At 40.3% G+C, this 27,376-nt stretch overlaps 2 protein-coding genes across 5 annotated transcripts in view; one reads left to right on the top strand and one right to left on the bottom strand.

Moving 5' to 3' along the window:
* The window catches only part of LOC118227745 (dual oxidase 1-like), a 30,068-nt gene extending 9,923 nt beyond the window's left edge, over positions 1-20,145 (bottom strand). Inside the window, exons 1-17 of one of the 3 annotated variants that reach the window (XM_035418587.1) lie at positions 20,072-20,145; positions 18,502-18,676; positions 17,373-17,456; positions 15,923-16,081; positions 11,525-11,712; positions 10,718-10,919; positions 9,611-9,777; positions 8,147-8,210; positions 7,653-7,749; positions 6,189-6,279; positions 5,724-5,826; positions 3,517-3,689; positions 2,628-2,803; positions 2,073-2,191; positions 1,507-1,644; positions 1,003-1,104; positions 80-285 (exon numbers count right to left, since the gene is read on the bottom strand). In XM_035418587.1, coding sequence (XP_035274478.1) covers positions 80-285; positions 1,003-1,104; positions 1,507-1,644; positions 2,073-2,191; positions 2,628-2,803; positions 3,517-3,689; positions 5,724-5,826; positions 6,189-6,279; positions 7,653-7,749; positions 8,147-8,210; positions 9,611-9,777; positions 10,718-10,919; positions 11,525-11,712; positions 15,923-16,081; positions 17,373-17,456; positions 18,502-18,574 — 2,142 coding nt within the window. In that variant the 5' untranslated portion in view covers positions 18,575-18,676; positions 20,072-20,145. Of the gene's footprint in view, positions 1-79; positions 286-1,002; positions 1,105-1,506; positions 1,645-2,072; positions 2,192-2,627; positions 2,804-3,516; positions 3,690-5,723; positions 5,827-6,188; positions 6,280-7,652; positions 7,750-8,146; positions 8,211-9,610; positions 9,778-10,717; positions 10,920-11,524; positions 11,713-15,922; positions 16,082-17,372; positions 17,457-18,501; positions 18,677-19,103; positions 19,294-20,071 lie in introns of those variants that run through there. The other 2 variants (XM_035418586.1, XM_035418588.1) reach the window with 2 other exon arrangements.
* LOC118227747 (dual oxidase maturation factor 2-like) lies at positions 19,480-24,370 on the top strand. 2 transcript variants are annotated; one of them, XM_035418594.1, is made up of 9 exons: positions 19,480-19,507; positions 20,094-20,264; positions 21,021-21,078; positions 21,663-21,797; positions 22,503-22,710; positions 23,073-23,287; positions 23,764-23,945; positions 24,065-24,120; positions 24,208-24,370. In XM_035418594.1, the coding sequence occupies exons 2-8, from the start codon at positions 20,118-20,120 to the stop codon at positions 24,089-24,091; spliced, it is 972 nt and encodes a 323-aa protein (XP_035274485.1). In that variant the 5' UTR covers positions 19,480-19,507; positions 20,094-20,117; the 3' UTR covers positions 24,092-24,120; positions 24,208-24,370. The 2 variants fall into 2 exon arrangements, with proteins under 2 accessions (XP_035274485.1, XP_035274484.1); XM_035418593.1 differs by lacking the exon at positions 19,480-19,507 and having other exon boundaries at positions 20,027-20,264.
* The last annotated feature ends 3,006 nt before the right edge of the window (positions 24,371-27,376 follow it).

Raw genomic sequence — 27,376 nt, 5'->3', positions numbered from 1 at the left:
TAGAGGTATAGGTGAGAGGTCAGTAATAAGTGTATGGTGGTGAGGAAGGACACGAGGACGAGCACACGCATTTCCTCACCAAATCGTACTCTTTGGGGATTTTAAGCAGCAGGGCGCGGCGCTGGCGGTTGCTGGACAGGAGGGCGTCCAGGTGGCCCTGGCTGGGCAGGCTGAGGGAGCGGAGGTTGGATCCGCTGGCATCCGTAACCCGTAACCTCCTGTTCTGCAAGTCCACCTCCAGCCCAACGGGCTGCTGAGGCTGCCTGGGCCCCTGCCACTCAAAGGCTGAGGGGGAGGGGGAGAGAGAGAGGAGGGGTGAGAAAGAAAGAGAAAGAAAGAGAGAGAGGCTATTCATTTGCTTTGTAAGGGTGTGCTTAGACAGAGAGACAGAAAGAATAAAAATTGAATAATGTGGAAATTCCAGAAATCTTGCATATTTACTCAACGTGTTTTAAATATTTACTCTTACTCTCAGGAGATCTTCCAGGAACCTCCCTATGAGCACTGACTAAAATTTGTATTATTACAGCATATTATCACACAATATCTTATCAAAATGTCAATAAAGGATTGCCTACTGTGTGGCATCTCCACCTTTTCCCCAATTAAGGCTGTTCACAGAAACATAATCATTCTCAAGGAAGAGCTTGAAGACCTGGCATTGCTCAATTTGTGTAAATAGGTGTGTTGCCAATAAATGGGGCCAAACTTCCAGGTCTAATAAGTCACCAGAGATTTTTTTATCCAAAAGGTTCTTATTGTACAGTTGTACAGGTTTCACCCTCAAAAGACATATTACGTAATGTCATTTAAACATATGATTTATTTTACTGGGCAGGATCAGTATGGTTGAACTGGCAGCGGCAGTCGTAAGAGCGAATGAATGAGTGTCAGTACACTTGGAACAGACAGGGCAGCGTCTGGTGTGAATGAATGGGGCATGTTGGGAAATGGGACTTCACAGAAATGCTCTTTCTTTGCCATTCCAGTCAAAGGACCCACCTGCTGGCTCCCCTGTGCTATCCGTCGTACTGCGCTTCCTCTGGTACCTGTTGAACTTGGACTTGCGATAAAGGGCCACCAAATAGGCCAGTAGAAAGCTCACTTGTAGAAGAGGAGAGAGAAAGAGAGTGAAATTACACCTGATAGCTCAGATAAGAAGGAAAAAAGGTTCTTACAGTCTAAAGGAAGGAAGAGTGTAGTGTTGTGCATCAGAGATACTTAACTCTCACTTAGAGTGATATCCCAGCACCCTCTGTGTCTGACTTTCTTCATTACCATGATAAACAGAATCAAACAACAGCCCCATTCTCCCTAACAGCCTCGACAGTAATAATTACAGAAGAATCCAAGCTTGTCCTATAAATGCATTTATTAAACAATAAAATAATAATAATAATAATAATAATAATAATAATAATACATTTATTTATTTACTTAGGTGCCCTTAACCACCAAAAGTTCACAGTTGTGTACACTAAAATAAATTTGAGAAAACCAGCAGACCTGGTGGGAGCAGGAACAGGGCTGCGACAGTTATACCAAATCCCAGCCCGCTGCCTTCAAAATAGTCATGGGACGTGGCCTTGGTGCAGGGGTGGAGCATTGTGGCATTTAGTTGCTCAGGCTGGGGACAGGGGTCACCTGTGTGGTTTGATCAGATTAGTTACAGGAGTCACCTGTGTGATTTGATTAGATTTGATACAGAGGAAACCTGTGTAGTTAAATTAGATAACATTAGATTAGAATAACTTAAACTGAAACAAAATAAATGTAATTAAATCTACCAATCTCTCATTAGAATTTAAAAAGACAGCTACAAACCACATTAAAAGATAACATGATAACATGCTCTCAAGAGAAAATTTTGTGTGTAGCAGTATTTAAGCAGGTACTGTAGCACTCAGTTCAAATTTAGCAAGTAAATGTTTTCTGAAGTGAAGTCAGAAAAAACTGACTATAATAGAATACATTAATACTATAATATAATGCACATTTTTTTATAAGCTAGAAATAGTCATTAGTCATTGAAGACATGAAAATTAGTAATAGGAATCTGGGTCTTTTTTTACCATCCATCCAGCGGAATACATTTTTCTGGATGTCCCCACTCTGTGCACTGGTGACTGCCACGATGACATCGTGAAAGGTGGTGTTGCGGATGGCCTGCACCTCTTCCGCTGTGAAAAGACTAAAGGAGATCTACTGTTAGCAGAAGACTGTACTACTAAAGGAGTTCTACTGTTACTTTATTTATTGACTGTTACCACCGCACCTGAAGAATCAAAACGGCCTGCATGAAGCAAGTATCAAATATAGCACAAAAACACAGAGAGGCTACAAATATTTATGTTTTATCCTTTCTTTCCTGTTTTTTTTTTATTTTTTATTTTTTACATCCATTTTTTCACCAGCTGGTTCAGAACAATGAGCGTGAAGAGAAAACCTCTCTGACAAATCTATAATAACCTCACTACTAACCGACTGAATCTCAAAAATTAAATCTAATATTGTCATGAAATTTCTAATCTAATATTGTCATCATATTTCTATATGAGATTCTTATATTTATCAGTATTCATTCTGAAAGAAAGCCTTCCTCTGCTTCTCAATAGAATTTTTTTTACCCATTTTTCATGTTCTCAAACCAGTAGCGGTCTCCGTCCCTGATTCTCTGAAACTGGTCCAGGATAATGGCAGAGAAGAGGGGGCCCGGGGCCCCCGAAGACTCCAGGAGGCCCCCAGGGAAAAGCTCCAGCTTGGAGATGTCATTGCCATAGAGCTCAGCCAGGTTTCTGAACAGCTGTGTGAAAACACCGGGAGAACATGTTAGGGAGAATTTGGCCAAAGATATTGACTTCTCACACCCATTCTGCTTTTCAGTATATTAAGCTACGAATGCATCTATACTTAGTATACTATTTTTTGTTGTCCTATTACTCTGAATGCTTAAATGATTTATGCTTGCAATGATATCATATAGTCACAGTTCTATACACCTGTTATTATAACTGGGAGTCCTACAACTGGGAGGGGGGGGGGGGGGGGGGGGGGGGTGGGTGGATGTTAATCTAGTGAAATGGCAGAGATACAAGTAAAATATGCCAAAAACTTGAAAAGCTATCACCCTCCAGGTTTCCCTCCATTCTGACTGGTTCTACTATGTTTACGACAGCATTACGTCAAGGTCAAAGGTTGGCTTGAATAGTTCCCACAGCAGTTTATGGGAACGCATAAACTTTGGTTCTCGTAAGGATAAGCCAGCATTACGTCAGTCATGGTTTGGTTGGCTTGGATCGCTGCCTACAATACAACCACGACACCGTGGCTTCTCAGAAAAACTAAATGACCATAAGTTTATTAGTGAAGCACATCCTTGCAAGTTGGGCTAACTTATCTGACATCAGAGTATCAACCAATACTGTCAGGTTATGAACCTGAAGAGTGAGGCTAATTATGAGTAAATAAGACACATAAAATAAAACAAATCCTCAGCACTGTCCATCACCCGCATACCTCAGGGCAGGTTCTGTTAAGCTGGGGGTTCATATCCTCCCACCGGCTCACTGGTGGGAGGTCAAAGGTCGCCCTCGCCTGGTTGTAGCTGGGCAGACCGCTGTCCCTCCCTCTCTGGATGGTCAGTGCAACCAGGTCGGAGCGAGTGTACTTCAAAGGACCATACATGTAATCTGAGCATTGGGGCAACAAGGACACGGAGAGGGCAGAGAAGAGGATGGTAAAGAGGATAACATTGAATGGCATAGTTGAATATGTTCTCAGGCTACAGTCAAACAGTCATATCTCTTCTTGGTCATAATTTTACTTCCTCTTGTTACCATTGTGTGTTTGCAACATTCTGGGGTGATGACTTTAGAGGAAATATTGAAAAGGCAATAAAGAGATACTGTTGAATTCTCCCATATGTACCAACAAACCATGATAAACTCTGCAACAGCTTTCCTTGGCACAATATCTTTGTAACCACATTGAACATTAAAGCCATATAGAAGGCTTTCACTTTATTACAATTTGATAACTGCAGATAACCAGTTCACTGGAAATCGCACTGATTCAAAATGTAAATACTTTCTCCTCTTGGACTTTTTGCATCACATTTTGCATAATAGGAAAGATTTGCAAAGAGGCTCACAGATTGTGGAACCATTTCAGTTCCTAATTAAAACAGAATCAAAATAAAGAAAACTATTCATTCATGTTTGGTAAAATACCAAAGACTCTTATTTGCATTTGTGGTTTAATAATTATTTAAAAGTTTTATATATCCCAACAATCCTTAATTTATGATGCAAATATGAGTCCATGTTTGCCAAACATGATTGAATAGTGGGACAAAAAACATGCTGTATGAAAGATACAGTAAATATATCATTAAATGTGAACAAATATTTGGGACGAAGACATATATGTTCTTCATTTTGATCTAGAATCCACTATTTTAGATTTGTAATCAAAGAATTATCAGATTCTCAGCTCTTAATTAAAGGGTATTTTCAGAGGTGGACAATCCAGGTTCAGAATGTAAAAGTTCATCCCAGGATTTTGTTCCAGTCACCTGGATTTGCTAGATATTTTATACATTTTTCTTCCACCATGTCGAAATTACAGCACTTTTTATACATAGTCCCCTCCATTCAAGAGCTCCATTATGTTTGGGTTGAAGGGCTTCACAGATGTTTCTGATTAGTCAGGTTTGTTCAACTGCTTTCTTAGTTTCAGCATCTAGTCTTGATTCAAGGCTTTCGGTTGCCTTTGCAGTCTATCATTGAGGTTTGTTAACATGATGATCAGAGCTGTGCCAATGAAAGTCAAGGAAGCCATTCTGAAGCTGATTAATAAGAAAAAGAGTCAGAGACATAGGCTTACCAAAATCAACTGTTTGGAGCATCATTAAGAAGAAAGAGAGTAATGGTGAGCTCAGTAATTGCAAAAGGGTAGGCCAAGGAAGACCTTTTAAAGTTGATGACCGAAGTATTCACACTATAATAAAGAAAAAAACCCAAACACCTCACCAACAAATCAGAAATATTCTTCAGGAGGCAGGTGTGAATGTGTAAGTGACTACTGTCTGCAGAAGACTTCACAAACAGAAAAACAGGCTACACTGCAAATACAAGCCACTAGTTAGCCATAAAAACAAGATGGCCAGGTTCTGCCTTCCCTCCCTCATCTCTGAAACGTGGCAGTAGGAGTATCATGGTTTATGGCTGTCACAGATACTGGCTCACTTGTTTTCTTGAATGAAGTAACTGCTGATAGCAGCTGCAGAATGAATTCTAAAGTGTACAAAATCACGTTATCTGATCAAGTTCAACAAAACCCCTCATTGGATGGTGCTTCATCATTTAGCAAGACAATGATCCCAAACATACTTGGGAAAGGAACAAAGGTGTTCTTCAAAGCCAGAACTGGAAAATTCTTGACTGGCCAAGTCAATCACTCAATCTGAAACATTATGGTGTCTTGAAATGGGGGGCTATGCATAAAAAGTGCTGTAAATTCTACCAAGTGAAACCAAAGTGTATAAAACACCCTTAAATAAAATGTCTGAGAGGATGTGCACTTTATAACCACATGTGAATTGTTTCATTACAAATCTAGAATTGTGGAGTACAGAGCCAGATCAAGAAAAATAAGTATTCCTCTCAGACATGATGGAGCTCACTATATGTGCAAACGAATGACAAAAACATAGAGAGAATTACCTCTCAAATCCTCCACAATGATGTTGTCTTCTCTCTCTGCAATCTGTGATGCCATGCCCATAATGAGATCATCAACATCTTGGTCCGTCAGCAGGTTTCGGTTCTAGAACAGAAGAGGTCTTGTAAAGAATTGCAGACAATAGAGTAAAATGCATTTTGTAAAATAAACTCTTAAGAGTTTAGGAGTACAAGGGAGTATATTTGATCCATTCTGCATCATATAAACTCTATTAGTTTATTTAAACATTGCACTCTGTGAGCTTCTTGAATGCTAAAGCCCAGTTCAGATCAAAAGAGCAGACAAGACGACACCAGGCAGTTAAGAAAAAAATATCAGACTTACTGAGTAAAGACTGCCAAAATGTCAATAGCCAAATTAAATTACTGTTTACATAAACACAAAGTATGAGTTCACTGGGTGATCCTGGGCCTCTGAGATATTTATTTTCAGGGCTCATGACATACCTCTCTGTTCCAGAAGCTGTTACACACTCGCATGGCAGAGGAAGTGCTATTATCGAAGTTGATGATGTCCCGATAATGACAGGTCCTGTTTCTGAAGCAAAAACCAAAAGAATGTGCCTTCTTAAACTGAGAAACCTTTAAGGGCACAGAACAAATAAAATTAATGTGTGATTGCTTTCTGTTTATTCATTTCTTTAATGTCACTGTTCTACTGTATCTTGTAATTTTTAATGCTATCCTATGCATTCATACATATCGGCATTCATGCATGCAGCTCTCTTGGCCAGCTTGCCCTTGATAAAGAGCTACCAAACTGAATTATTACCAAAGCTACCAAACTATTGGACAGATAAAGGATAAATAAAAAGATAGTTTACAAATAAGCCACACAAGCAAAACCACAGTCTGGATAAATATATCTGCTGAATTTGTTATGCCGAAGGACCAGGCGTTGTTGCCTAGTGTTATGTACAGACAGTAACAACGCTAAGACATGTTAAGTCATTTGTAACATCACTCTTAAATGTTCTTAGCTGTAAGAGGCTTTTAAGGTGCCCAAATAAATGCATGTCCTACCTTTTCCTTTCCCACCCCTATGCAGGGAAGAAAATTCAGCATGGGATTGCGCAAATTGTGCATATATTTTACGATATCCTGATTTTTTGTCCGCAATAAAGCAGGAAAATCCCGCTGATACATTTAGAAATAGGTACAATTGAAAATATAATTGTTCGTTCTTTAGGGTGTGCAGGCCATTTCCGAGTAAAAAGGTTTGTGTGTAAGCGTGCTGATGGCTTTTGTGAAATGCAATAAAAAATTATACGTCATTTAAACAAACTCTCAGTGACACACTGGCCACCGTAGGCTACATACTTTAGGTAGGGAGGACAAAGCGGGGCTTTATAATGTACACAGCAGTGTGTGCACATGAGCATAACAATACATTTCTCAAAGAAATTGTATTTTGTCGACTGTTTTAACATCATTGCAGTGGTGATCAAACTTGCACAAGGAAAGTGTTAACCTTTGATCGCAGTTCTATGAGACCATTTGATGTAGCTAACACAAGCCAATAGTACTGATCCATAATATTGATTTTTACTCTCAGACTTCTACATGAAATAAAATGACAATAAGAGAAAAGAAAATAAAGTTAGCATATTGCATACTTTTTTCTGTCGTTTATTTTATACCACCATCCCTCCCTCACTCATTCCCTCCTCAAACCTTTGAAATCTCCCTAAAATGTTGCTTGTAAGGGGAGAAATCCCCCTCAATCCAAAAATGAATTTTAAGCCCCGCTATGTCAAATAATGAGACCTCCAATCACCCTTTCCCTAAAACAGCTTCACCATCTTTAGTCAATTCCTTGCTAGGCTTGCAGTCTGCATTTTGCAGTTAACTCAATGCCATGACTTGTGCTTTAGTTCTGAGGGAAATTTCAGCAAAGTAACAGTACAAAACCTCATGTAAACACCAGGGGGAACCATAGTAGACCCAAATCGCATGGCAGCTGCCTGAAATTCAGGAGAAATCCCAGGATCTGTGTGCTTCTGGTAGCCTTTAAGGGAAGACACATACATAAATACACCTGTAGAAATGTATGTGACAACAACATACCATTTTACTGCAGCAAAATCTATCAAAATCTTATATCAACTATTCAACCTTCCAGATCAACCTGAAATGTGTTCTGTCAGCCATTAATCATGTGAATACTGTCACAAAAAAGAAGAGTGACATCTTCTGACATACTTTTTTCAGTATATTAGACTGGTCATATACTGCACAATAATATGCATTTATCATTAAATAATCTCTCCATCAAAATGTCACTGAACTCTTCGAATTGTAGCTTTCAAATGACAAATTTATGTCACAGTTGCGTGTACATGTGCACCTGCAAACACACACTGGGACTTGCACACACACACACACACACACACACACACACAAACCTGGATATTGTGGTACAGTCTGATTTCCAAGATACAATGGCAGCCATTCATAGAATGCAATGTTCTAATGAGAGAAAAAACAAAAGTATATTACTCATCATTGATATTTAGGTTTTGGATAATGGGCCAAATTTTTTTTTTGTTGCAAAATGCTTAGTGTAATTCAGTATACTGTTTTGAATTAATCCAGAACAAAAACATTTATTTAAATTTATCCGTTATTTGTCTTTATCCAAGTAAATGCCATTAAGATAAACATCTATGTTTCAAAGGAGCCCTGGACAAAATTGTGCAGCACACTGCATAAAATACAATACAGCACAGTACAATAAAATTCACCAATTGTGAAACACATTTCATATGTCAGGTTTATTGTTTGCGACAAGCTTAAAAACAAAGAGATTCTAATTCTGCATCTTCCCTAGTTTTAACACCAGCAAATTAAACGCCAGCTTTCCAAATTCCTAAAATGACATAGTAACAAGCACTAGGTCAATAAGCCGCTAATGCAGTTCTTCCAGGCAAGAGGCCTGCAAAGGTAAAAGTTCACACTTTGCTGCAGTTGCTTTATAAACAGTGGGTCTATCTGCAGTGGCAGAAAGACGTCAAGCTTGCTCATGCAGATCACAATGGTGCATGAGAGATGTAGCATTTACGATAAATCACAGGGCCCCGTGAGAAACTTTGTTGGTGGCCTACAGGGAGGTATGCATACATAGAATGTCTCCATAATCAATCCTAGGCCACAAGGTTACTATATGTTTATCTTTAGCAGAGATTTCAGCTGAAAGTTCATCAGACTTTCAGTTTCTTTACAAGATTGAAAATGTGGGTTTTAAAACTGAACCGGTACAATACATTTCCTATTCATGGTTGAAATATTTTCATAAGCAGTGGCCTGGGAATGGGATTTCGAGAAATGTATTTGTTTCATCAGCATTTAAAACAGAGAAACCTAACAGGTGTTAAATGACTGTTTGAGGTACTGAGCTTCTTGAGACAAGGAGTAAATAGGTGTCAGGATGTTATTGTCCCATGGATATTCTTTCAGCTCTGCGTTAACCAAGTATTCCAGGACCTTAGTAAGTACAGAACGCTTAGAAATGGGGTGATAGCAGTTAGGATCAGAAGGATCTCCAACTTTTAATGGTGTCAGGACACAGGCCTAAGAACATCAGCAGATTTCAACATAAATATAGGTTCACACATCATATGTTTCCTTTAAAATGCTCTAAAGCCACAAGCATAAGCATTAATACGCCTAATACAATAATATGCTGAATACAAAACTCTAGGACAAGATCATAGCTGGTGAGGTCATACGCATGTCTTTGACTCACATCAGCCCTTGGACTGATCCCCGTGTTTGTGTCAATGTAACCGCAGCCCCTATGTGGGTCAGGGGGTGGGGGGTGGAAAACACTCATTATGTGGTTACAGATAAAGAGGGAAGGTTTTCTATACCTGGAATGTGGCAACAACCCTTTTCCTGGCAGCCTGAAACAGTTCTTCATCTGACCACGTCTTCTGTTGTTCCTGCAGCTTGGAGGCCAGGTAATTATGGTACCTAAACCATATAATCCCTTCTGCCACCGTGAACACATTCTCGTTGCCCCTGGAATTCCCAAATTCTTGGAGAACACAAAAAAATCCATACTGTAGTTTGGAATGCAAGTTCAGTTCTGAATACACATTTGAGAGCCCTCTGCCATAATTGAATATGGTACAATAAATCCTATTAATTTCATGCATTACTTAATTTTCCCCAGTTCTTGCACTGCATATCAATAATATCATGAGTAAATAAAATCCTCTCACTCCAGTTGTCCTCAAACTTAAAAAACAAGGAAAGCAGAACATGGCAACAGTGGCCAGGACAACAATAAAACACCAAGATTAGGAAGTAGTCATTACGATAAATTATTTTAGGGGCATATTCACAGCAGAACAAACAGCAAGATCTACTGTGGGCAACAGGGCATAATGAAACAACAATGGAAACCTCCAACAGAAGAGAGGAGAGCCACCCTTGCATGTGAGTCAAACCATCTGGGTCTCTATGTGGTTTCTAAAAAAAGGGCCACTCCAGATGTGGGTAAAATAATTATTTGAAATACTTCAACCCTGTAGACATCACCAAAAACCCAGCAGATTACTGGCAATTTTCTTGTGGCAAGAACAATGTATTGTCACCACTATTCAGAACAAAACTGTCCTTTGATATGACTGAACTAAACATTTTGATTAGTAATATCTTTTGTTGAAAATCCTCAGAGATTGAAGGAGTGCTTTCACATTTTATCCAGAGCTAAAGAGTTGAAGTATTTCAAATAACATGTTGTTCCTACTTAAAATACACATTTGACCTCATCTGCTCCTCTTAGCTCAGCTCAGAAGCGTAACAAGAAAAGCGAGCACAGTCCCAATATCTATCCTTGTTTCTAAGGTATTTCATAATGAAGGCCTGACACTCACATGTGCTGATGGAAATCATTGTAAACAACATCCTATGCTTATGAGCGCCTATGCTTTGGCAAGGGGCTGACCTGAGAGCAGGGAGCGTGGTCTTACCATAGAGCCCTTCCCGACCGTGCTGACCAGTGGAAGGGTCAACGTTGGTCCACATGAAGTAGGGATTTGAAGTCCGCTTTGGGAAGTTCCTGTCAGACCCTGAGGCCAAGAGGCCTCCGGAGAAACTCCTCAAAGCATCACACCAAGAGTTAGATGAGCCGTAGATGGAGCTTCCATCCATCCAGGCGGTCACATGGTTTACCTACAGGAAGCCCATGAAAACCAAGAAATTCACCATTAACGAGACTGTAGTATTGTGTATCCCCCTCAAAGGCAATTATAAATATGCAGGCAGAGCCTGGGTGGGGAAGGAGAACCATATCTGTTTTTGGATTCCATGCCAGATTTTTGTAATCATTAATACGTAATGTAATAACTAATATGTCATATATCTAACATTTGAGCTACATGTCATGATAGGCTCAACAGAAGACTATTGCTGTGCCCCTCATATGAAACGTTTTACTTTAGTTTAATCTATGAGTGAGTGCTTATCAGTGATTACAGCTAATTAGTCAATTGAACTATATTTGTAATGATAATAACCTTCTGAAGGCAGAAGGTAATCCAATGTTATGTGAAGGCAATGTTTTTTGTGATATCAAAACCCAAATCTGGACAGTACCATAATACGCTGTGTCAATGTGTAAATTTCCGTTATCATACAGATGGCATTAAAGCACAGCCTATGACAGTCTAAGTTGTTTGGTGTAAGTGTACAGTAATTATTAATTAATGTGGTACTTATAAAGGGCTGTGCAGTATTCATGAAGGCTTTATGACTCTTATTCACCAGATGCCCCTTACCTGAGTTCGGGGATTATTGGGACTTTGGCTGGTGTCCTTAGCCCACTTCCCTCGCTGGAATGGCAGCATAGTTTTCCCAGTGTTGTTGGGATCAAAGACGGGATCCCCTTGTGGAACCGAAATATGCATGAATTCCGGGGGGCAGGCAGGCAGGCGGGAGTCTACAATCTCATTCACCACATGGTAACCTGGGAAACCAGGAAAATCAGCTAAATGATAAGCTGATTACATTTATAAAGAGTCTAAACAGTAAAGAATGGGCTCAATGCCTGTATTAATAAAATGCCACAGAACTGGAGTACTAATCAAGATCAGTTTAGCCACATAAAAATGGGTTAGCTTAGAGGCATCTACATAGTATCCAGGCCCATCCATTTATCTTAACTGAACCACCACAACCAAATGTGAATACCCACCAAGGTATTTCTGGCCCACCTAGTTATACAATACCAACTACAGTATATGAATATTTCTGGCTAAGCCAGTAGTTTAGCCTTTTACCTCACAATGGTTAGCATAGAGACAGTGGAACCTGATCCTATATTGGCTATATGTATAAGAGGTCCCTCTGTTTCTGATCACTGGATACCATCCATCTTCACCTCACAGTGCTGCAATGCCCAAACACTTCATATCACATCTCAGAAGATGTGTCCATTTTGTGCGCGCAGTTTTCCATACAATCAATAAAATCCACAAACCTGGATACCTACCCAGCTGACACAAAATGTTCACACAATGTTACTGAAATGTTATAAAATTGCCAGAACATGTTAGCTAGGTAGACCCTGCTTGTATGTTCTTACCAATATCTCATTGGAATGGCAAAAGTTACCAAAAATATGGAAACTATAAGTCATGTACCCCAAAGAAAGTCAAATCTCTCTTAGTTGAAAAGAAAAGGGCGTTCATGTCAAATGACTGACAAAAGGTGAAATTGGCTGTTACTAAACCAGGACATAAAATAGGCAAAGAAAGATTGCTCAAGAGTTGCATATCATTTACACCAAAACAATTCACAACAGATGTGAAATAGAATAAAAACTATCATCAGCCAAAAACACAAATGTGGCAACAGCATCAAAACTAATGATCATGTATTTTTGCACAATCTGAGAGCCTTGAGAATCCAGAAAAGTGAATCATGGCAGCTTATGCTCATAGTCCACCACTGGAGGTGAGAACTCATGAGGGGGAAATCTGCAAAAACCGGTATACCCAAGAAATCCAGACCCAGTGATGTCAACAACTTCAAGCAAGTGGCTCTTATGCCCATCGTAATTAAGTGTGTTGAGCATATTTTACTTAACCAGACCAGCTGAAACAGAAAACATCTGAGCAAGTTAACACCTTACAGTTTGCCAACAAAACATGGCGTGGAGTGGAGGATGCTACAGCAATATCTAGTGCCTATGTGCATGACCATTTGCCTGACTTTTGATCAGCTTTCATCACCATACTGTCCTACACACTTGTGAGGAAGATACAGGACATACATACTGATTTTCAGTACACTCAGATCCGCAAACACAAGATGAAACCATAGCAGCTCAGAATGGACAGCTCAAAAACATTCTTCTCAGATGGCTACAGTTTAATTCAATGAGCTGGAGAGTCTGCCACCCAATTTGTAGCCAGCCCCGGCATGTCTATCTAATTTTGGATCTCGCACAGACAAACTGATCATCTCATTGTGAAAACATCTAATCCTCGAGTTCAAGAAAGACTGTTACTTGAAGATGTTCTTGCAGTCTTGTGAACTCGTGTGACATCATATTTAATGCAAAGAAGCAAGAACGGTTAAGGATCCCAGAAGTGGTATTGATTCCCCTCAAATATCGATGTCAGACACTGCCAGAAACCAAACCACTTTGCTAACTGGTGTCGCTCCCCTCTTACAGACTTCACAGGATGATCATGTGACAGCAGGGTACACAGGATACACAGTATGAGTACTGTATACCTGAAGGAATTCAGTTTCACTCTTCTACTTGACATTGGGGCTTTTCTGAACGCAGCAACCAAAAAATTGTTCTTCCCGCACCAGTTGCTGCTGCCTCCACCAGCCACCCATTGCGATTATGGTCAGGGCAAAATCCATGTTGTCGGTCTCCCCCAAGTTCCTGTAGATCCAACAATTTTGAGTCCTTCCCATTCCATGTCACACACCAAGATGTAGGCATCATGAACCTCAACTTGTTTGCTAGCCTTGGTTTTTCCCTACAAGGCAATAGGGGTACTAAGATTCTTAACCTCCGCGTGGCACCAACAGTGGCCTCACCTGTTCAATGACCTGGGGTGTCTCACTGCATTTATATACGAACCTTGGACCCCGAGATTCTCCCTGTAATCCAGCCCCTGCCTCATATGCCCTGTGTGACGGCATCACGGTTGAGCTCTATTGCCCCCCAGCTGAGGGAATTATTGAACCCACTGAAGTTCCTCCTTGGGTGTCTAAATCGCTCAGAAGAAAACAGGACTCAGAGTCAACAATAACCTCTGTGCTGTGAACAACGCAGTTGTGCCTGATAAATACCACTACCCACAACAGAGGAGCTCACAACTCACTTCCATTGCTCCCATGTCTTCTCCAAACTCAACCTAGGTCAAGGCTATTTGCCCAGAGAGAAGGAACTTGACAGCTTTCATCACCCATCCTGGGCTGTAATGGCTTTTGGACTCAGCTTGACACTCAGCTGTTTTCAAAAGGTCATGTCCATCATTTTCACCAGCTGCCCTAGCAGTGGTGTACCTAGATGACATTATGATGCATGGGTCTGACGCCGCCGACCACAATGCCTACCAACAACAGGTATTTGCTACTATCAACTGCCACCAGGTCACTCTGAACAATGAGAGGAGTGCGTTCTCCATGTCTGCCACATTTTTAGGCTTTCATGTGTCTGTCAACAACCTTTCTCCCTTTCAGTCAATTATGGATGTCATCCTCCAGGTGATTGCCTCAACCACAACCTCACAGGTGGCATCAATCCTTGGAATAGCAGCATACTACATTCCTATCAGAGTACTCCTCCATCAGCACACCGTTGAGGCAGCTACTGAAACAGGATGCTCCCTGGTCCTGGACCCCTGCCCGCCAGGCAGCCATTGAGGAATTGAAATGCCTCCACACCATGTATCCTACCCTGGCCCACTTCCACCTGGTGTGCCTGACAATCGTGGCATGTAATACATCTACAATAGTCAATGGTGACATACTGTCCCAGCTCCATGACGGTGTGAAAAAGCCCACAGCATGCACTTCTCATGCTCTCAGCCCTAAGGAGCAAACGTACTCCACTCGCAAGCACAAGGTCCTCGCATGCATTTAGGTGTGTGAGCAGTGGCATCTGTACCTAAATAGACGTTTGTTATGCTGAAGATAGACCACCAGGGTCTGACAGCCCCGATGTCCATGTGGGGACACAAACCTCTTTGTCTCCACAGGTGGTCAGATCACCTACAGAAGTAGGACTTCAGACTGTAGTTTACCCAAGAATGTGCGAACGTGGTGACAGACTTTTCCCATCCCACCATCCTACAGGGTCCAGGCACTTCTCCAGAGGATGAAGAACAGTTAACGCATATGGACCACTCACCATTGAAAGACACTGTATCTTTCCATGAACTGGAGACCACCTCAGCCGCTGAGCTCACCTTCACAATGTTCCATGGCTGCATCAGGTACAGGTGGCCCACCTGAACTGGAACCTTTCTCTCAAGTGAAAAATGAACCATCATGCTGGGGCAACGCCTGCATCTCCCATCATCATTGTGCCATGATACCCATGACCCGCATGATTAAGTGTGTTGCAGATGGCACGAAATGGCACCTCCATGCCAAGTCAGCCGCCAGCTGGGCCCAGCTATTTATGAGCTAATGGACGGGGCTTCATGGCATGCCAGCCACCTACACAACATGCCTGCCTCTCCTCACTTCTCCTACTAGTAAGTACCTGGGAACATGCAGGGTGGCCCCTCAGTCAGACCACCTGCCCATCTGCCTTTAAGACAAGGCGTTCCAGCTGCCATGCCCCCTGCTCTGGCCCCTGCTCCAACCCCAGCACCAGCAGTCTTACAGCCTCATACTCACCCTGGACACAAATCAGGACATTGACACTACCTTCCACAATTAAATGTTGGCAGAGGGAGGGAGCATGTTGTCTTCACTGTGACCTCTTCACAGTGATTTATTAAGTTGTTTGTGTCCTACTGTAATGTTCTTGCTTTTTTGGCTGTAGCACTGTAGCACTACCCACTAATATTGCCGACATTCTGTATATGTAGGACAACTGCCCCTTGGGGCAAATAAAGATGTATCTACCAAACTAGTCCTTGTGTGACAAAGTTTGAAATCCTTGGTGTGAATAAAGGGATGGGAGGAAGGATTTCCCATACCAAAAAAAACAGACAGGACAGTCTGGTTTCTGGTTGAGGGTAAGCCAGAGGGTCCCCTCATGGCAATGTTACTGATATTCCGTGGGTTTGGCAGCTCCTGAAGGGGTTGATAGACACCGTCAGAATACTTTGCTGGCAGGAGGCGGATCAGTGGTGAGCCTGTAGCAAGAAAAGTTTTACATTTAAACTGCAGGTCCAAAAGTTTCTTTACATTATTATATTGGTCAGCTGTTCACTGAATCACCATCATCAAAATATAATTACAGTGTATTGGGCCAATTATTGTACAAAGCACTTAAAACAAGAAAACCTCCAGGCCTACAAAGGGAAGACTTTCCTTAGCCAGTGGATACTCAATGCAATTCACTGCAACACTTTTTATCAGTGTTGCTGGAAAGTCTTTTTATTTCAGATAATAAAAATGCAATGATTATATTCTCAGTGCAACTTTAGAGTGAGGTCCAAACCCCATCATGAAAGTTCTGATGCATAATGCAGGTAGTAGCCAACAAGGATAACACTTAAATGATAACCCCATGTTAATAGCATGTTGAAGGTTTTGTATACAAATGCTGGGTAGATGGTTCCATATATTCATGGCTAACATGAAAAGAACCCAATGACTTTGAAAGAGGGATGATAGCTGGAGCTTGTTTGGCAGGAGCTTCAGTGATTAAACTGCTCTACTTGATGATGTTTGACAAGTAACATATTCCCAATCACCACCCCTTGAATGTTCTGGGATGTTTTCAATGGCCCAAAAATATCATTTTACAGGCAAGCCAAATTGATTACTTGCCTCAATATCAAGATATGTCATGATGTATATACACCCCAGGGATATGTGCACCGAATTAATGGTTTTATTTATACACTGTTCCCTTGAACAACCTCCACTCATCTGGGATGGCTTTATACTAGATGTTGGAGCATTGCTGCAGGGATTTGGATGGGATTGAGGTCAGGGCGATTTGCAGGCCAGCCAAGTTCTTCCACACCACCCTCGACCGATAATTTCTATATGGACCCGCTGTATGCATGTGGGCATTTTCATTTTGAAACAGAAGAGGGCCTTCCCCAAACTGTCGGGGAAGCACAGAATCGTGTAGAATGTCATTGTATGCTGTAGCATTAAGATTTACCTTCCCTGGAACTAAGGGGCCTAGTCCAAACCATGAAAAACAGCCCCACCCCAAGGGGTGTCCACTGTCCAGATACTTTTGGTCATATAGTGTATGTGACATCATTCAATCATAAATGGTGCGTTCAACACGTATATGAACACAATCAATGGGTTAATCACCCGGACACCCTCAGATAAAGTGACTTAGGTTATAGTCCCAAATACAGCATCAAAAAAATTCAAAGTACGTAGTATTTTATATTTCTATCTGAAAATAATTATTTCAGCAGATCCTGTTATCCAGAGTAATTTAACAGTTCAGCCTACCTGCTGCTCCTCGACTGTGATGTGCTAAATTATTGTACCATCCATCATAGCGCTGTACTTCCCAAGTAATGCTTGACTTTGAATCTGTGAAGGTTAATGTAAAACAGTGACCTACATTATGTGAATAGTAGGCCTACAAAGAAAGCAAATTGAGTTAAAACACACACATCCAATATACCGTAGCTGCAGGTGCTGGGCAGAGTCCAAATCACACTGTAGCTAATGATTATATGCTCCCATTTGATTACCATAATCTAAACTTTTTGACCCAAACAGGTCTTCCTTGTGATGTTGATGACATAAACCATGTACAACTAATAAAGATAATTACAAGATGACACTTAACCAAACACCAGGACGTTGGAGGGTGTTTGGTCAAGTGTCCAGTTTATGAACTGGAACAGGCTCATAAACATAGGCAGTAGATATGTATTACATGCTTACAAATATTCAAGCTCTATGTAAATGTTAATATAACTAAACTCCAGGTCTGCAGGAAAACGCATGTCAACACAGAAATGGTCTGATGTCAAGTTCTTCATTCAACCCATTTGGGAAAAATTTAGCTTACTTAGTGTGTAGGCTAAATCTAGAAACATTCCCGCTTCAAAAGCAATTATCAATGTTCCCTTCTCTGCGTGGCGAATCGATTTTCTCAATACCTAATGATTTTCCAAGCATGTATTTAAGGTGTACGTCTAAGTCTTCCCGCGACCCAGACTAGGAATAAGTGGGTATAGCTAGACAATGGATGTGTGCGATCTGTTCCCGGCTATTTTCACTCACTCTACCCCTTCCCAGTGTTTGGTCACGTGTCTTGTAATTATCAATATTAGTTGCGGTCATTCACACAGAGCATTCACATCCTACGGAAGAGCAGTTTGGGTCGAAATGTCAATGGTTTGATTATTGTAAATAAATAAATAAATAAATAAATAATAATTGGGAAGGTTTTCCCAATAGTAGATCTACGCCCATTTAAATGATACAAACCAATTTACATTCGACAGGTTAGATTATAGCAATCTACAGTAGCCTAATAGGCTATAAAATGCACAAACACCGTTTTTTAAATCATAACCCTAACAAATTGGTAAGCCTAAAACCATACAAAGTTAAGATTACTTACATGCGGAGTTCATGACGAATATTACGATCAGTAATGTGGCGGCATGCAAATGCTCTTTCGTACGAAAATCCATTCTTGCAGAGAGACCCACAGAAGCAAAGCCCCTTCTCGAAGCAAGCACTTCTGGGCCACTTCAGGACACGGGTTGAGTAGACAGCGCAGGACCTTACCTACTCTAAAGTCAAAAGTAAAATGCGTCCATTCCTTCTCACACGTTGTCATAGAATAGGCTACTGTTGTGTCACCTGTTGCCCGGCTATCCTCAGACATTCTGAGAATATCAATTCTGCCAATTATCATCAGTCAGTTCATTTAATTAAACAGAAGACGGCGGCCAAAACATGATACCGGACTCTCTTCTAACGCCTCAAAGAATCTGAACAATGCAGGAGCAAGATCCAGTTTTATCTAAACTGACTTAAAAAGAGAACGCTTTGGCAGTCAACCGACACTTAGAGAGCACAAGGTAAGTTGATATCTATTAGTACAATTCTTTAAATATTAGTATTATTAGTATTAAATATTAATATTTTCTCAGAAACACAAATTTAAACATTATTGCGATATACACAACAGGCTACAATTAGTTCACCACAACTCACCAGTCTTCTATCGGATGATTGTACAGAGGAATATAGTTTAAGGTGTAGCCTACGCTATGATTGAAGCTTTAAAAGCGGATGCCGCTCACTTTACATGACTTAACGAACAAAACATAAAAGTAGCGAATGATAAATCATATATATAACTTATAATGAGAAGCCGACGCGTGCAGCAATGTGCAGAGCACTCGAGTGCTTGGTCCAGACTGAAGTGATTTTCTACTGATATGGGACGGTCATTGTTTGTTCACACACCCTTTTCCACAATAATTCCAGCGAATGCCAATCAATCATCTCATCATACATCGCGGTGGCCTATATATATAAGTGGAGCATCCGCTCCTCGCCAGACACATAGTATTCTGACTTAAACCCAATTTTCATATTTTGACATTCTTTTGCGGGTAAGTGCTGTATGCCTTTATAATATAAGTAGTTTTGCGATAATGACACATGGGTTGTTAAAATATTTGTCAGAATAATGCGCTTAATATATTCTTAAGTATATAGCCTATTTTTTTTTTTTTAAACTTCCATTCGCTGCATGAGCTGTTGTCCTAGCCAGACACTAATTGGATAGGCTACAGATGTAATATCCATGTTCAATTGGGTATCGCATGAAATATACTTGCATATATATATATGTGTGTGTGTGTGTGTGTGTGTGTGTGTAATTGTATTAAGCCGCTTGTATAAATGCGCTATATTACAGAGTAGTAGGCTCGTTTTGTTTTGTATCGTTTAATCAATGCAGATCTATCAAGTACTAAGCAATGGTATATCCTGGTAGGTGAAATGAATTGGCTCTTCTTTCGGATAGTTATTTGATTAATTGCCTCCGACAGGCCAGAGTTTTCACTTATCGGGTTTCCCTAGTTTGAATCAGTCCCCGAAGAGAGTAGCCTATCCCTAGTCTAGTCCATTTCTGTCTCGACGGTAACAGGAATATAAATTAGCACTGTTCTCACCTTGCCAACCGTGTGCTTTTAGGCTTAGACAGCGATCTGGGGAAAGATGACATTCTACGATGGCATTTACCCATTCTACCCCGAAACAATTACTCCCTTCATCTTCAATCTCAAACTACTGACAGTCATCCTGGTCTTCCTTGTTGCTGCCGCCACTTTCATCGTTGTTCTCCCAGGGATACGCGGCAAAGCTGTAAGTAGACTGCTGTAGGTGGTAGCCGACGCAATTTTGTTATATTTTGTTGAAATGATTAGCCTACATTTGTATGGGCATTCGTATTATTATTATTTTTAAAATATTTACAGTACTGGCACAAAATATGGGGAAAGGCTGTGCTTAAAGAAGTCGTTTAGTACTCTTAAAACTTTTATTCGCACCCTTTCTTCTGTTACTGTTTCTCGTAGCAATTGTGGTCTGTAAAAATGTATTCGAAACTGTTATCTTCCTGTCCACACGTGGTAACATAAGGTTTTCTTTACGTGAATATTATCATTTTACATAAAATTACGGGAAAAAGAAATACATATTCAAGCCGATTATAAAATCTCCAACAGTAAGATATATTAGACTGCTCGATTATGTAGGCGTGGATTAATACATATAGGATAGTGTTATGATTGTTAGTTGTTTAACACGAATGCTTATTATTTCTTCATTTTTGTTTTATGTCGATATTACATTTACTACGTATAAAATTTATTATACCAAAACAAATGGAAAATATTGCATTAATCGTCAAAATGTGTTTATAAATTCCGTGTTTCCATAATGTGCCAGTAGGCCTACTGCATATTAATGTAACAACTATAATGTAGATTTTTGGGGTGATTCAAAGTGCATGCATAGCCTAATTCTGAGTTTGATAAGGAGTTGGCAATACATTTCCTTTACAGATTTTGAAGTGCAGAATTAAACTGCTTGATTCTATCTACCCTCTCTTCCTTTTAGAGACTTTTCTGGATGTTCAGAATGACCCTCAGTTTATTTATAGGCACAGTGATAGTTGGTAAGTAAAACATGTATACATTTATTTGCTTTCTCCTCGATTTGTGTACATGAAAGTAATTTGACAATTAAAGTGTGCTTACGCTCTATAGCTGGGTTCACAATGTATTATCATTATTTCCATTGTAGAACATTTGTGGAATACTTCATCAGTATTGCAATTACTTTGGAAGGCAATCGCAGTATGCTTTGTGTGGTGTTAAGATGTAACGTGATCCGTGAAAGCTGATTTTAATCAACAACACCAAAAATATCAACGATTCATCAAATTATCCTTGTACAGCTGTTTGGATTATTCAATAACATTTTTAATACAGAAATACAGGTTATGAAATTGAAATACTGACTAGTGTGATCTAGACCATGGCCTGTGAACACCATAATGAAGCAGGGAAGTAAATACACAAAATAAATTCCAGGTATTGACACTGGACGCAGCTATTATGAAAGTTGCTGTTAATCTGCACTGCTGCTGTTATCCGGTAGGAGCGGTGTTCTGTCCTGCTGGCTTCTCAAGTCCGTCTGTCCGTCCTTTGCCCGTGTACTTCCTAAAGTAACGAATTATGGGCCTTCTGTTCCATTTAGCGGTAAACTTCACAAGTGACTGGGCTGCTGCCAGCGTGAAGGCCAACACCACTTACAAGTCCTTTAGCAGTGCGTTTGTGAGCGCTGAGGTGGGACTGCATGTAGGACTGTCAGGGATCAACGTCACTCTGAAAGGTATTGTGTGTGTGTGTGTGTGTGTGTGTGTGTGTGTGTGTGTGTGCGTAAATCTTTGACCTTGCCATGCTTGCTTAAACACTATTTCAGCATTCTGCTGCTACTTTGATTCTATATGTACATTATTCAGGCATTGAGCAGACACTATTATCCAGAGCAACTTACACAACTTCTGCATAGCATTTACATTGCATCTATTTATACAGCTGGATATATACTCAAGCAATGTAGGTTAAGTACCTTGCTCAATGGTACAACGGCAGTTTCCTACCCGGGAATCAAACCTTGTCACCTTTAGGTTACAAGACCAGTTCTTTACTCATTGTACTACACTGCTGCCAAAATTCTTCAATATATTACAAATGGCTTCAGTGGGCGAAACATGGTCCTCATGAAATCTATAAAAGAATGTGTTAGGAGAAATAAGAAAAGGAATAAGTAGATTCCTTCTTTATATGCATAGATAATACTGATTAATCTGTCACTAGCAGGGAGAATGTTAATGCGGTACAGATGCAGACATTGATATAGTCACAATTTTTTATGGATCAGAATAAACATTTTTCCTTCTCAATTATCAAAGGGCTGAGGATACACCAATGGCAGATGGCATTTTGTCTCCAGAGAACTGGTAGAATAGCTATTCCATCAACGTATTAAAATCACAATATGAAGTTCACTTGCATGCATGCCCTGTGTCTACAGGTGACCCGTTGGAGCAGCTGAATGAGACGATAGACTACAATGAAGAGTTCAGTTGGACAGATGTTTTAGACAAGGACTACACTGATGCCCTGGAGAGGGGGCTCCCCAACCCCATCCTGTACATCGCTGAAAAGTTCACCCTCGACAGCCCCTGTGGCCTCTACTACCTGTACAGATACTCTGGCCGATACGCTTCCGCCACCATGTGGTACGATCATGCCTGTGGCCGTTACGGCTGCTATTGAATTCATTGCCTGATATTTGAGCGGTTAAGACTCTTGGGAATGCACTTTTTTTTAAAACTTGCTTTTAGTAAGGGTATAATTATAACTGCATAATTTCTGTATAAATTGTTTTGTTTTTTTATTTACTACTTCACTATTGTTGCTCTATCACAAGTACTTTTATTATTGTTATTATTATTATTATTATTACTCCACTACTGGGGAACAACTGGACATTAATTTCAGCAATTAGAAATGAATGCAGTTTTGTTCTTCATACTCCCTGTGAACTCCTGTTACATTCCAATGCATAAACCCCCTCTGCTCTTGTTTCCACCTTTTGCAGGACAGCATTCTGCTGCTGGCTAGTTGCCAACATCCTGTTTAGCCTGCCAGTCATCCTGTATGCTGGGTACATGATGGTTGCCACGGGAACCTTCATCTTCTTCTCCCTGGCCTCCTTTGCCACCATACAGAACATCCCAGCCTGCAGTTTCACCATAGGGACTGCTTCCTTTCAGATCAGTTTCAGCATCTCATTCTGGTTGTCCCTTGCCACAGGTAAAAAAAAAAGACCGTCATTCCTTGCTGAATTTAGCAGTCTTTTTGATTACACAGTTAACTTGCCTCGCCTGGATTCTTGGGTCAAAGCTAATAGCTGATTTTTAAGGTGTAAACTGATGCTAGCATCCTCTTTGACCCTCCAGAATCAGAATTTCAGACCCTTGCTTTATTTCATTTTTGCATTTGTTTCACACTGTCAATGTCTTAATGATTACGCTATACAATCCAAAAAATCCTGCAATTTGGTACATTTTTATAAAATTATTTCAGGACTGCTTATGTTGCACTTATACATTTTATACTGTGTATTCTGTATAGGCCACTGTAAATGAATTACATATATGTACAGTACATTTGATGTAATTCAAGAAAAAACATGCCTACACATCGAGAGCTTTAAAAAGTAATTGCTAATATTGGCTTGTGAATATTAGTAACATAAATGAGACTGAAGAATTCGGGCCTCTTGGCAGGTGTGCTGTGCTTTCTTATTGGTGCAGTGGTGGTTATACTGGACATTTTGATGCCAGAGAAGATGAGAGAAACCTTCAACATGGATGTGGATGATTCTGATGAGGACTCCTATTTGAGTGAAGGTTACATGAATACCGCCTTTCTTGATGAAGTGACAACTCTTCCACCAGTAAGGTTAATTGTGAGTGTCAGTTATTTTGATAAGCTGGGCTGGGCGGGTTTATGTTTTGACAAAAAGCAGACGGGTGTTAATTTTGTCATCGAACGCTAATGGTTGTGTGTATGTGTGTGTGTTTTTAGGAGGTGAAGAGATCAGAGAAGCTTTGAACAAGAATTTCAAAACTCATTTCACAAAAGTACGTGTAAACCATTTTGATTCAAGCATTTATCCTGCAGTTATATGCTGCCGACTTGAAAAATAATAAATCCTTTTCTTTTTTCAGCTTGACGTGTACAGTAGAAGATTACCGAATCATCCATTGCCACTTTGCTGTTACTTCAAAACCACAGGATCAAAAATATCCACGAATGAGAAATCATTTTCATTTGGTTAGACCTACATGTAGATACTCAGTGTGTAAAGATGAATGTAAATAATGTATTATATTCTTGCTGTGAAAAATAAATGTTCTTTTACAATACTTTTCTCCAGTTCAATATTTCTGAAAGACATGACCACAAACACTCATATTTCATATAGCCTACTTTAGTCCGTAGTCTAGGTTTATGGAGTACACACATACAATGTTCTTCTCCCCATAAACTGATAAATAAGTACAAGCATTTACAGACACATAGGGCTATCCAATTAATGATACTATTTCTCGTAAAGTAGTTGCATCAAACCTTTAAAAATAAAACCAGGTTTTACCACTAGATGTAGCTGTCTGACCAATTTTGTGAGTTGTATATTTTGTGGGGAGATGCACATTTTAAAATGAAGAATGAATCTGCTGCAGAGGAAGTAGAGGTAGTACAGCCCTTCCTAATGAAGAGGACAAACGATGTGAAATCTTATGTTTGGGAGTTGCACTGGTGAGCCAGTAGGGAGCACTCTTAGTTCATCCAATGCAGCATTGTGGTGACCTTTTAGACCAGGGCTGCCTAAACCTGTTCCTGGAGATTTACTGTCCTGTGTGCTTTCACACCAAACCCTAATAAAGCACACCTCATTCAACAGCTTGAGATCTTGTTGAGCTGCTAGTTAGTATAAACTGGCATGCCAATTAGGGTATAAATGAAAACCTACAGGATGGTAGATTTCCTGGAACAGAATTAGACAGCCCTTTTCTAGACTAATGGGCAAGTCTTGACTTCTGACTCACTGTGTCCATTAAGGAGCCTATGGTACTCATAAATTATGATATGTTCACATTGTGCTTTACACTTCTGCCAAGTCTAATGGAATACAATTTTTTACTGCCTGTAAATAACCAGTTTCCTGCATTGCATCAAAACCTCACCCATTCCCGGATCGGTCTCTAGTTATTATGCAATATCGAAAACCCCCTTACAACCTCCCCTCAGATATGATTGGTGTTCGTCATGTCATCCAGCCATTGCATGAGTGCTAATGTCAACGTACCTTAATAAAGACATGGCTGATTGACAGGCTCAGTGGCTCATAAAGACATGAGTCAGACAGGATAATCCTGCCCTAAATGACAATCTTCCGGAAAAGGTATTCAGAAGTCGCTCTAGTAGCAAGTTATTTATTAATTAGGCAGCGGTGAGCTAATAGTCAGTAAGGAACTGGGCTGGTTGCCAAGAGTTGCTGGTTTCAAATTCCTTGTGGGGGTACTGCTATATTCTTTTAAAAAAGCGCAGTATCTTGACCTAGGCCCATAATCATAAAGCATCTGAGGGCAGGAGTTTTGATCAGTTTTGCCTTCTAGATCATAATGGATAAGGTTGCAGAGAGAGATGCATATTGAGGAGACCTGATCCTGGATCTGAACTTCTGCTTTGAGGCTCTTTCAGTATCATGGGCCCTAAGCTAACTCTGCAAATCTCCAGTTGAGTGATGTGACATTAAACAACTGCGTCACAAGTCACAAGTCAAAATATGAGGGGGGGTGCTCCTAGGAAAATCAGAAGGAGAGGGAGTCACATTTCACTTGAGTAAAATATTTAAATTAGTGTAGGAACACTTGTGCTTCATTTTTATGTTCATGCAATGGCACAACTTAGAGAATTAAGCCGCCTCGTGTCATATTCTAGATACCCGCATCTGTGTTTTTTTTTTATTACAGCGACATTTACACAGAGGGATCACTTCGGATCACCTGCTCTAAACAGCGTTCGCCATGGCAACCAAAGCACTTTGTGGCCCACCTCAGTCAGCAATCATCTAAGAATCGCCAAGGATTTCTGAGAGCGGTGAACACAAAAGCATACAGTAATACATTAAGTGTCCATTAGAACTGCACATTGGATGCTAATTGCAATGCAACAACATGATTATGCACAGACTTTGTTCTTGTCATTAAAGTTTGTGCAGTCTTAACCAAAAATAATCTTTCAATCCTTCAACAATCTCTCTGAGTGATATCAGGGTACTTGGCATAAATCTAGCCCAGGGATTCCAAAACTCAAGGACCCCTAAAATGACCTCTGTCTCAATAAAATCTCAATAAAATGAGCAAAGTTTGACACCTTTATCCAACCCACTGCGAGTTGCAATGCTGTGGCTATTTATCACATACGTTTACAATTGGACATAATTTACTTCCTATATCTGACATCTAACTCAATATGAGATGCATGTGATCAATATAAATTTGTCATATTACTTTGCATACCAGGATTATTCTTTCTTAAAATCCAAAATCTGTCATTATTGAGACAAGGCAACGTAGGTCAAATGTTCTTACAAGGGAAAATATTTTTCCATTGTGTTGAGTACAGGCGGGACCCTATAGTCTATTCTTTGCAGATCTGAGCCAGTGACGTTAGTCTCCTATCACCAGGATTCGACAGTGGCAGGACACAACATGAGCGCTGGGAGAATGAGGCTCCATGAACCTCACGGGTTAAAAAGAGTACAAAGAGCTGTTTGTAGCATCACCTATTATTTCCCAGCTTTTGAACCAATCAAAGAATGTGGTGTCCACAGAGAAGGACAATAGTTACTGTACACCAGGGCATGGGAACTCATTTTACTGAAATCCCACTCTTTTTTGGTGCATTAGCTCCCCCAATTTCCTCAACAGGTGCCAGTGCAAATGGTGTTAATTTCAGGTCCTGGAGAACTGCAGAGTCAGCAGGTTTTTCTGTTTCCTTTCCATTTAGGCTTTAAAAACAGGGTGAGTGGACTCTTTGAGTGAAAGAGTAAAAAAAACCAAGGGTGCGTAGGACCCCTACTGTTTTTTCTAGGATTCTTATTTTTCTTCTTTTTATTTTTCTTCTGCTCCTCGCTTCCCCCAATTTTCCCTCATTTCCCATGCTCAAGAGCTCGGCAGGCACGTCCAGTATGCTTGCCCATTCATTATGCATGATACCCACACAACTGACGCTCTAGGTGGTGCTGCAGTGCCACATGCAAAATTGCAACATTGAAAAAATGATTACGGCCAGCTCGTTTCACATGTCGACCTCCTCATTCTGAATTAA

This window comes from Anguilla anguilla, chromosome 5 (genome assembly GCF_013347855.1).
Source record: "Anguilla anguilla isolate fAngAng1 chromosome 5, fAngAng1.pri, whole genome shotgun sequence".
Lineage (NCBI taxonomy): Eukaryota > Metazoa > Chordata > Actinopteri > Anguilliformes > Anguillidae > Anguilla > Anguilla anguilla.
This window is presented reverse-complemented; position numbering and strand designations above follow the sequence as displayed.

Bases quoted from the DNA above. Each gene is read 5' to 3' on its own strand.
- LOC118227747 (XM_035418594.1), top strand. From the start codon at position 20,118: ATGACATTCTACGATGGCATTTACCCATTCTACCCCGAAACAATTACT. The intron at 20,265-21,020 runs GTAAGTAGACTG...TCTTCCTTTTAG, and splicing joins CAGGGATACGCGGCAAAGCT to AGACTTTTCTGGATGTTCAG. The intron at 23,288-23,763 runs GTAAAAAAAAAA...GCCTCTTGGCAG, and splicing joins CTGGTTGTCCCTTGCCACAG to GTGTGCTGTGCTTTCTTATT.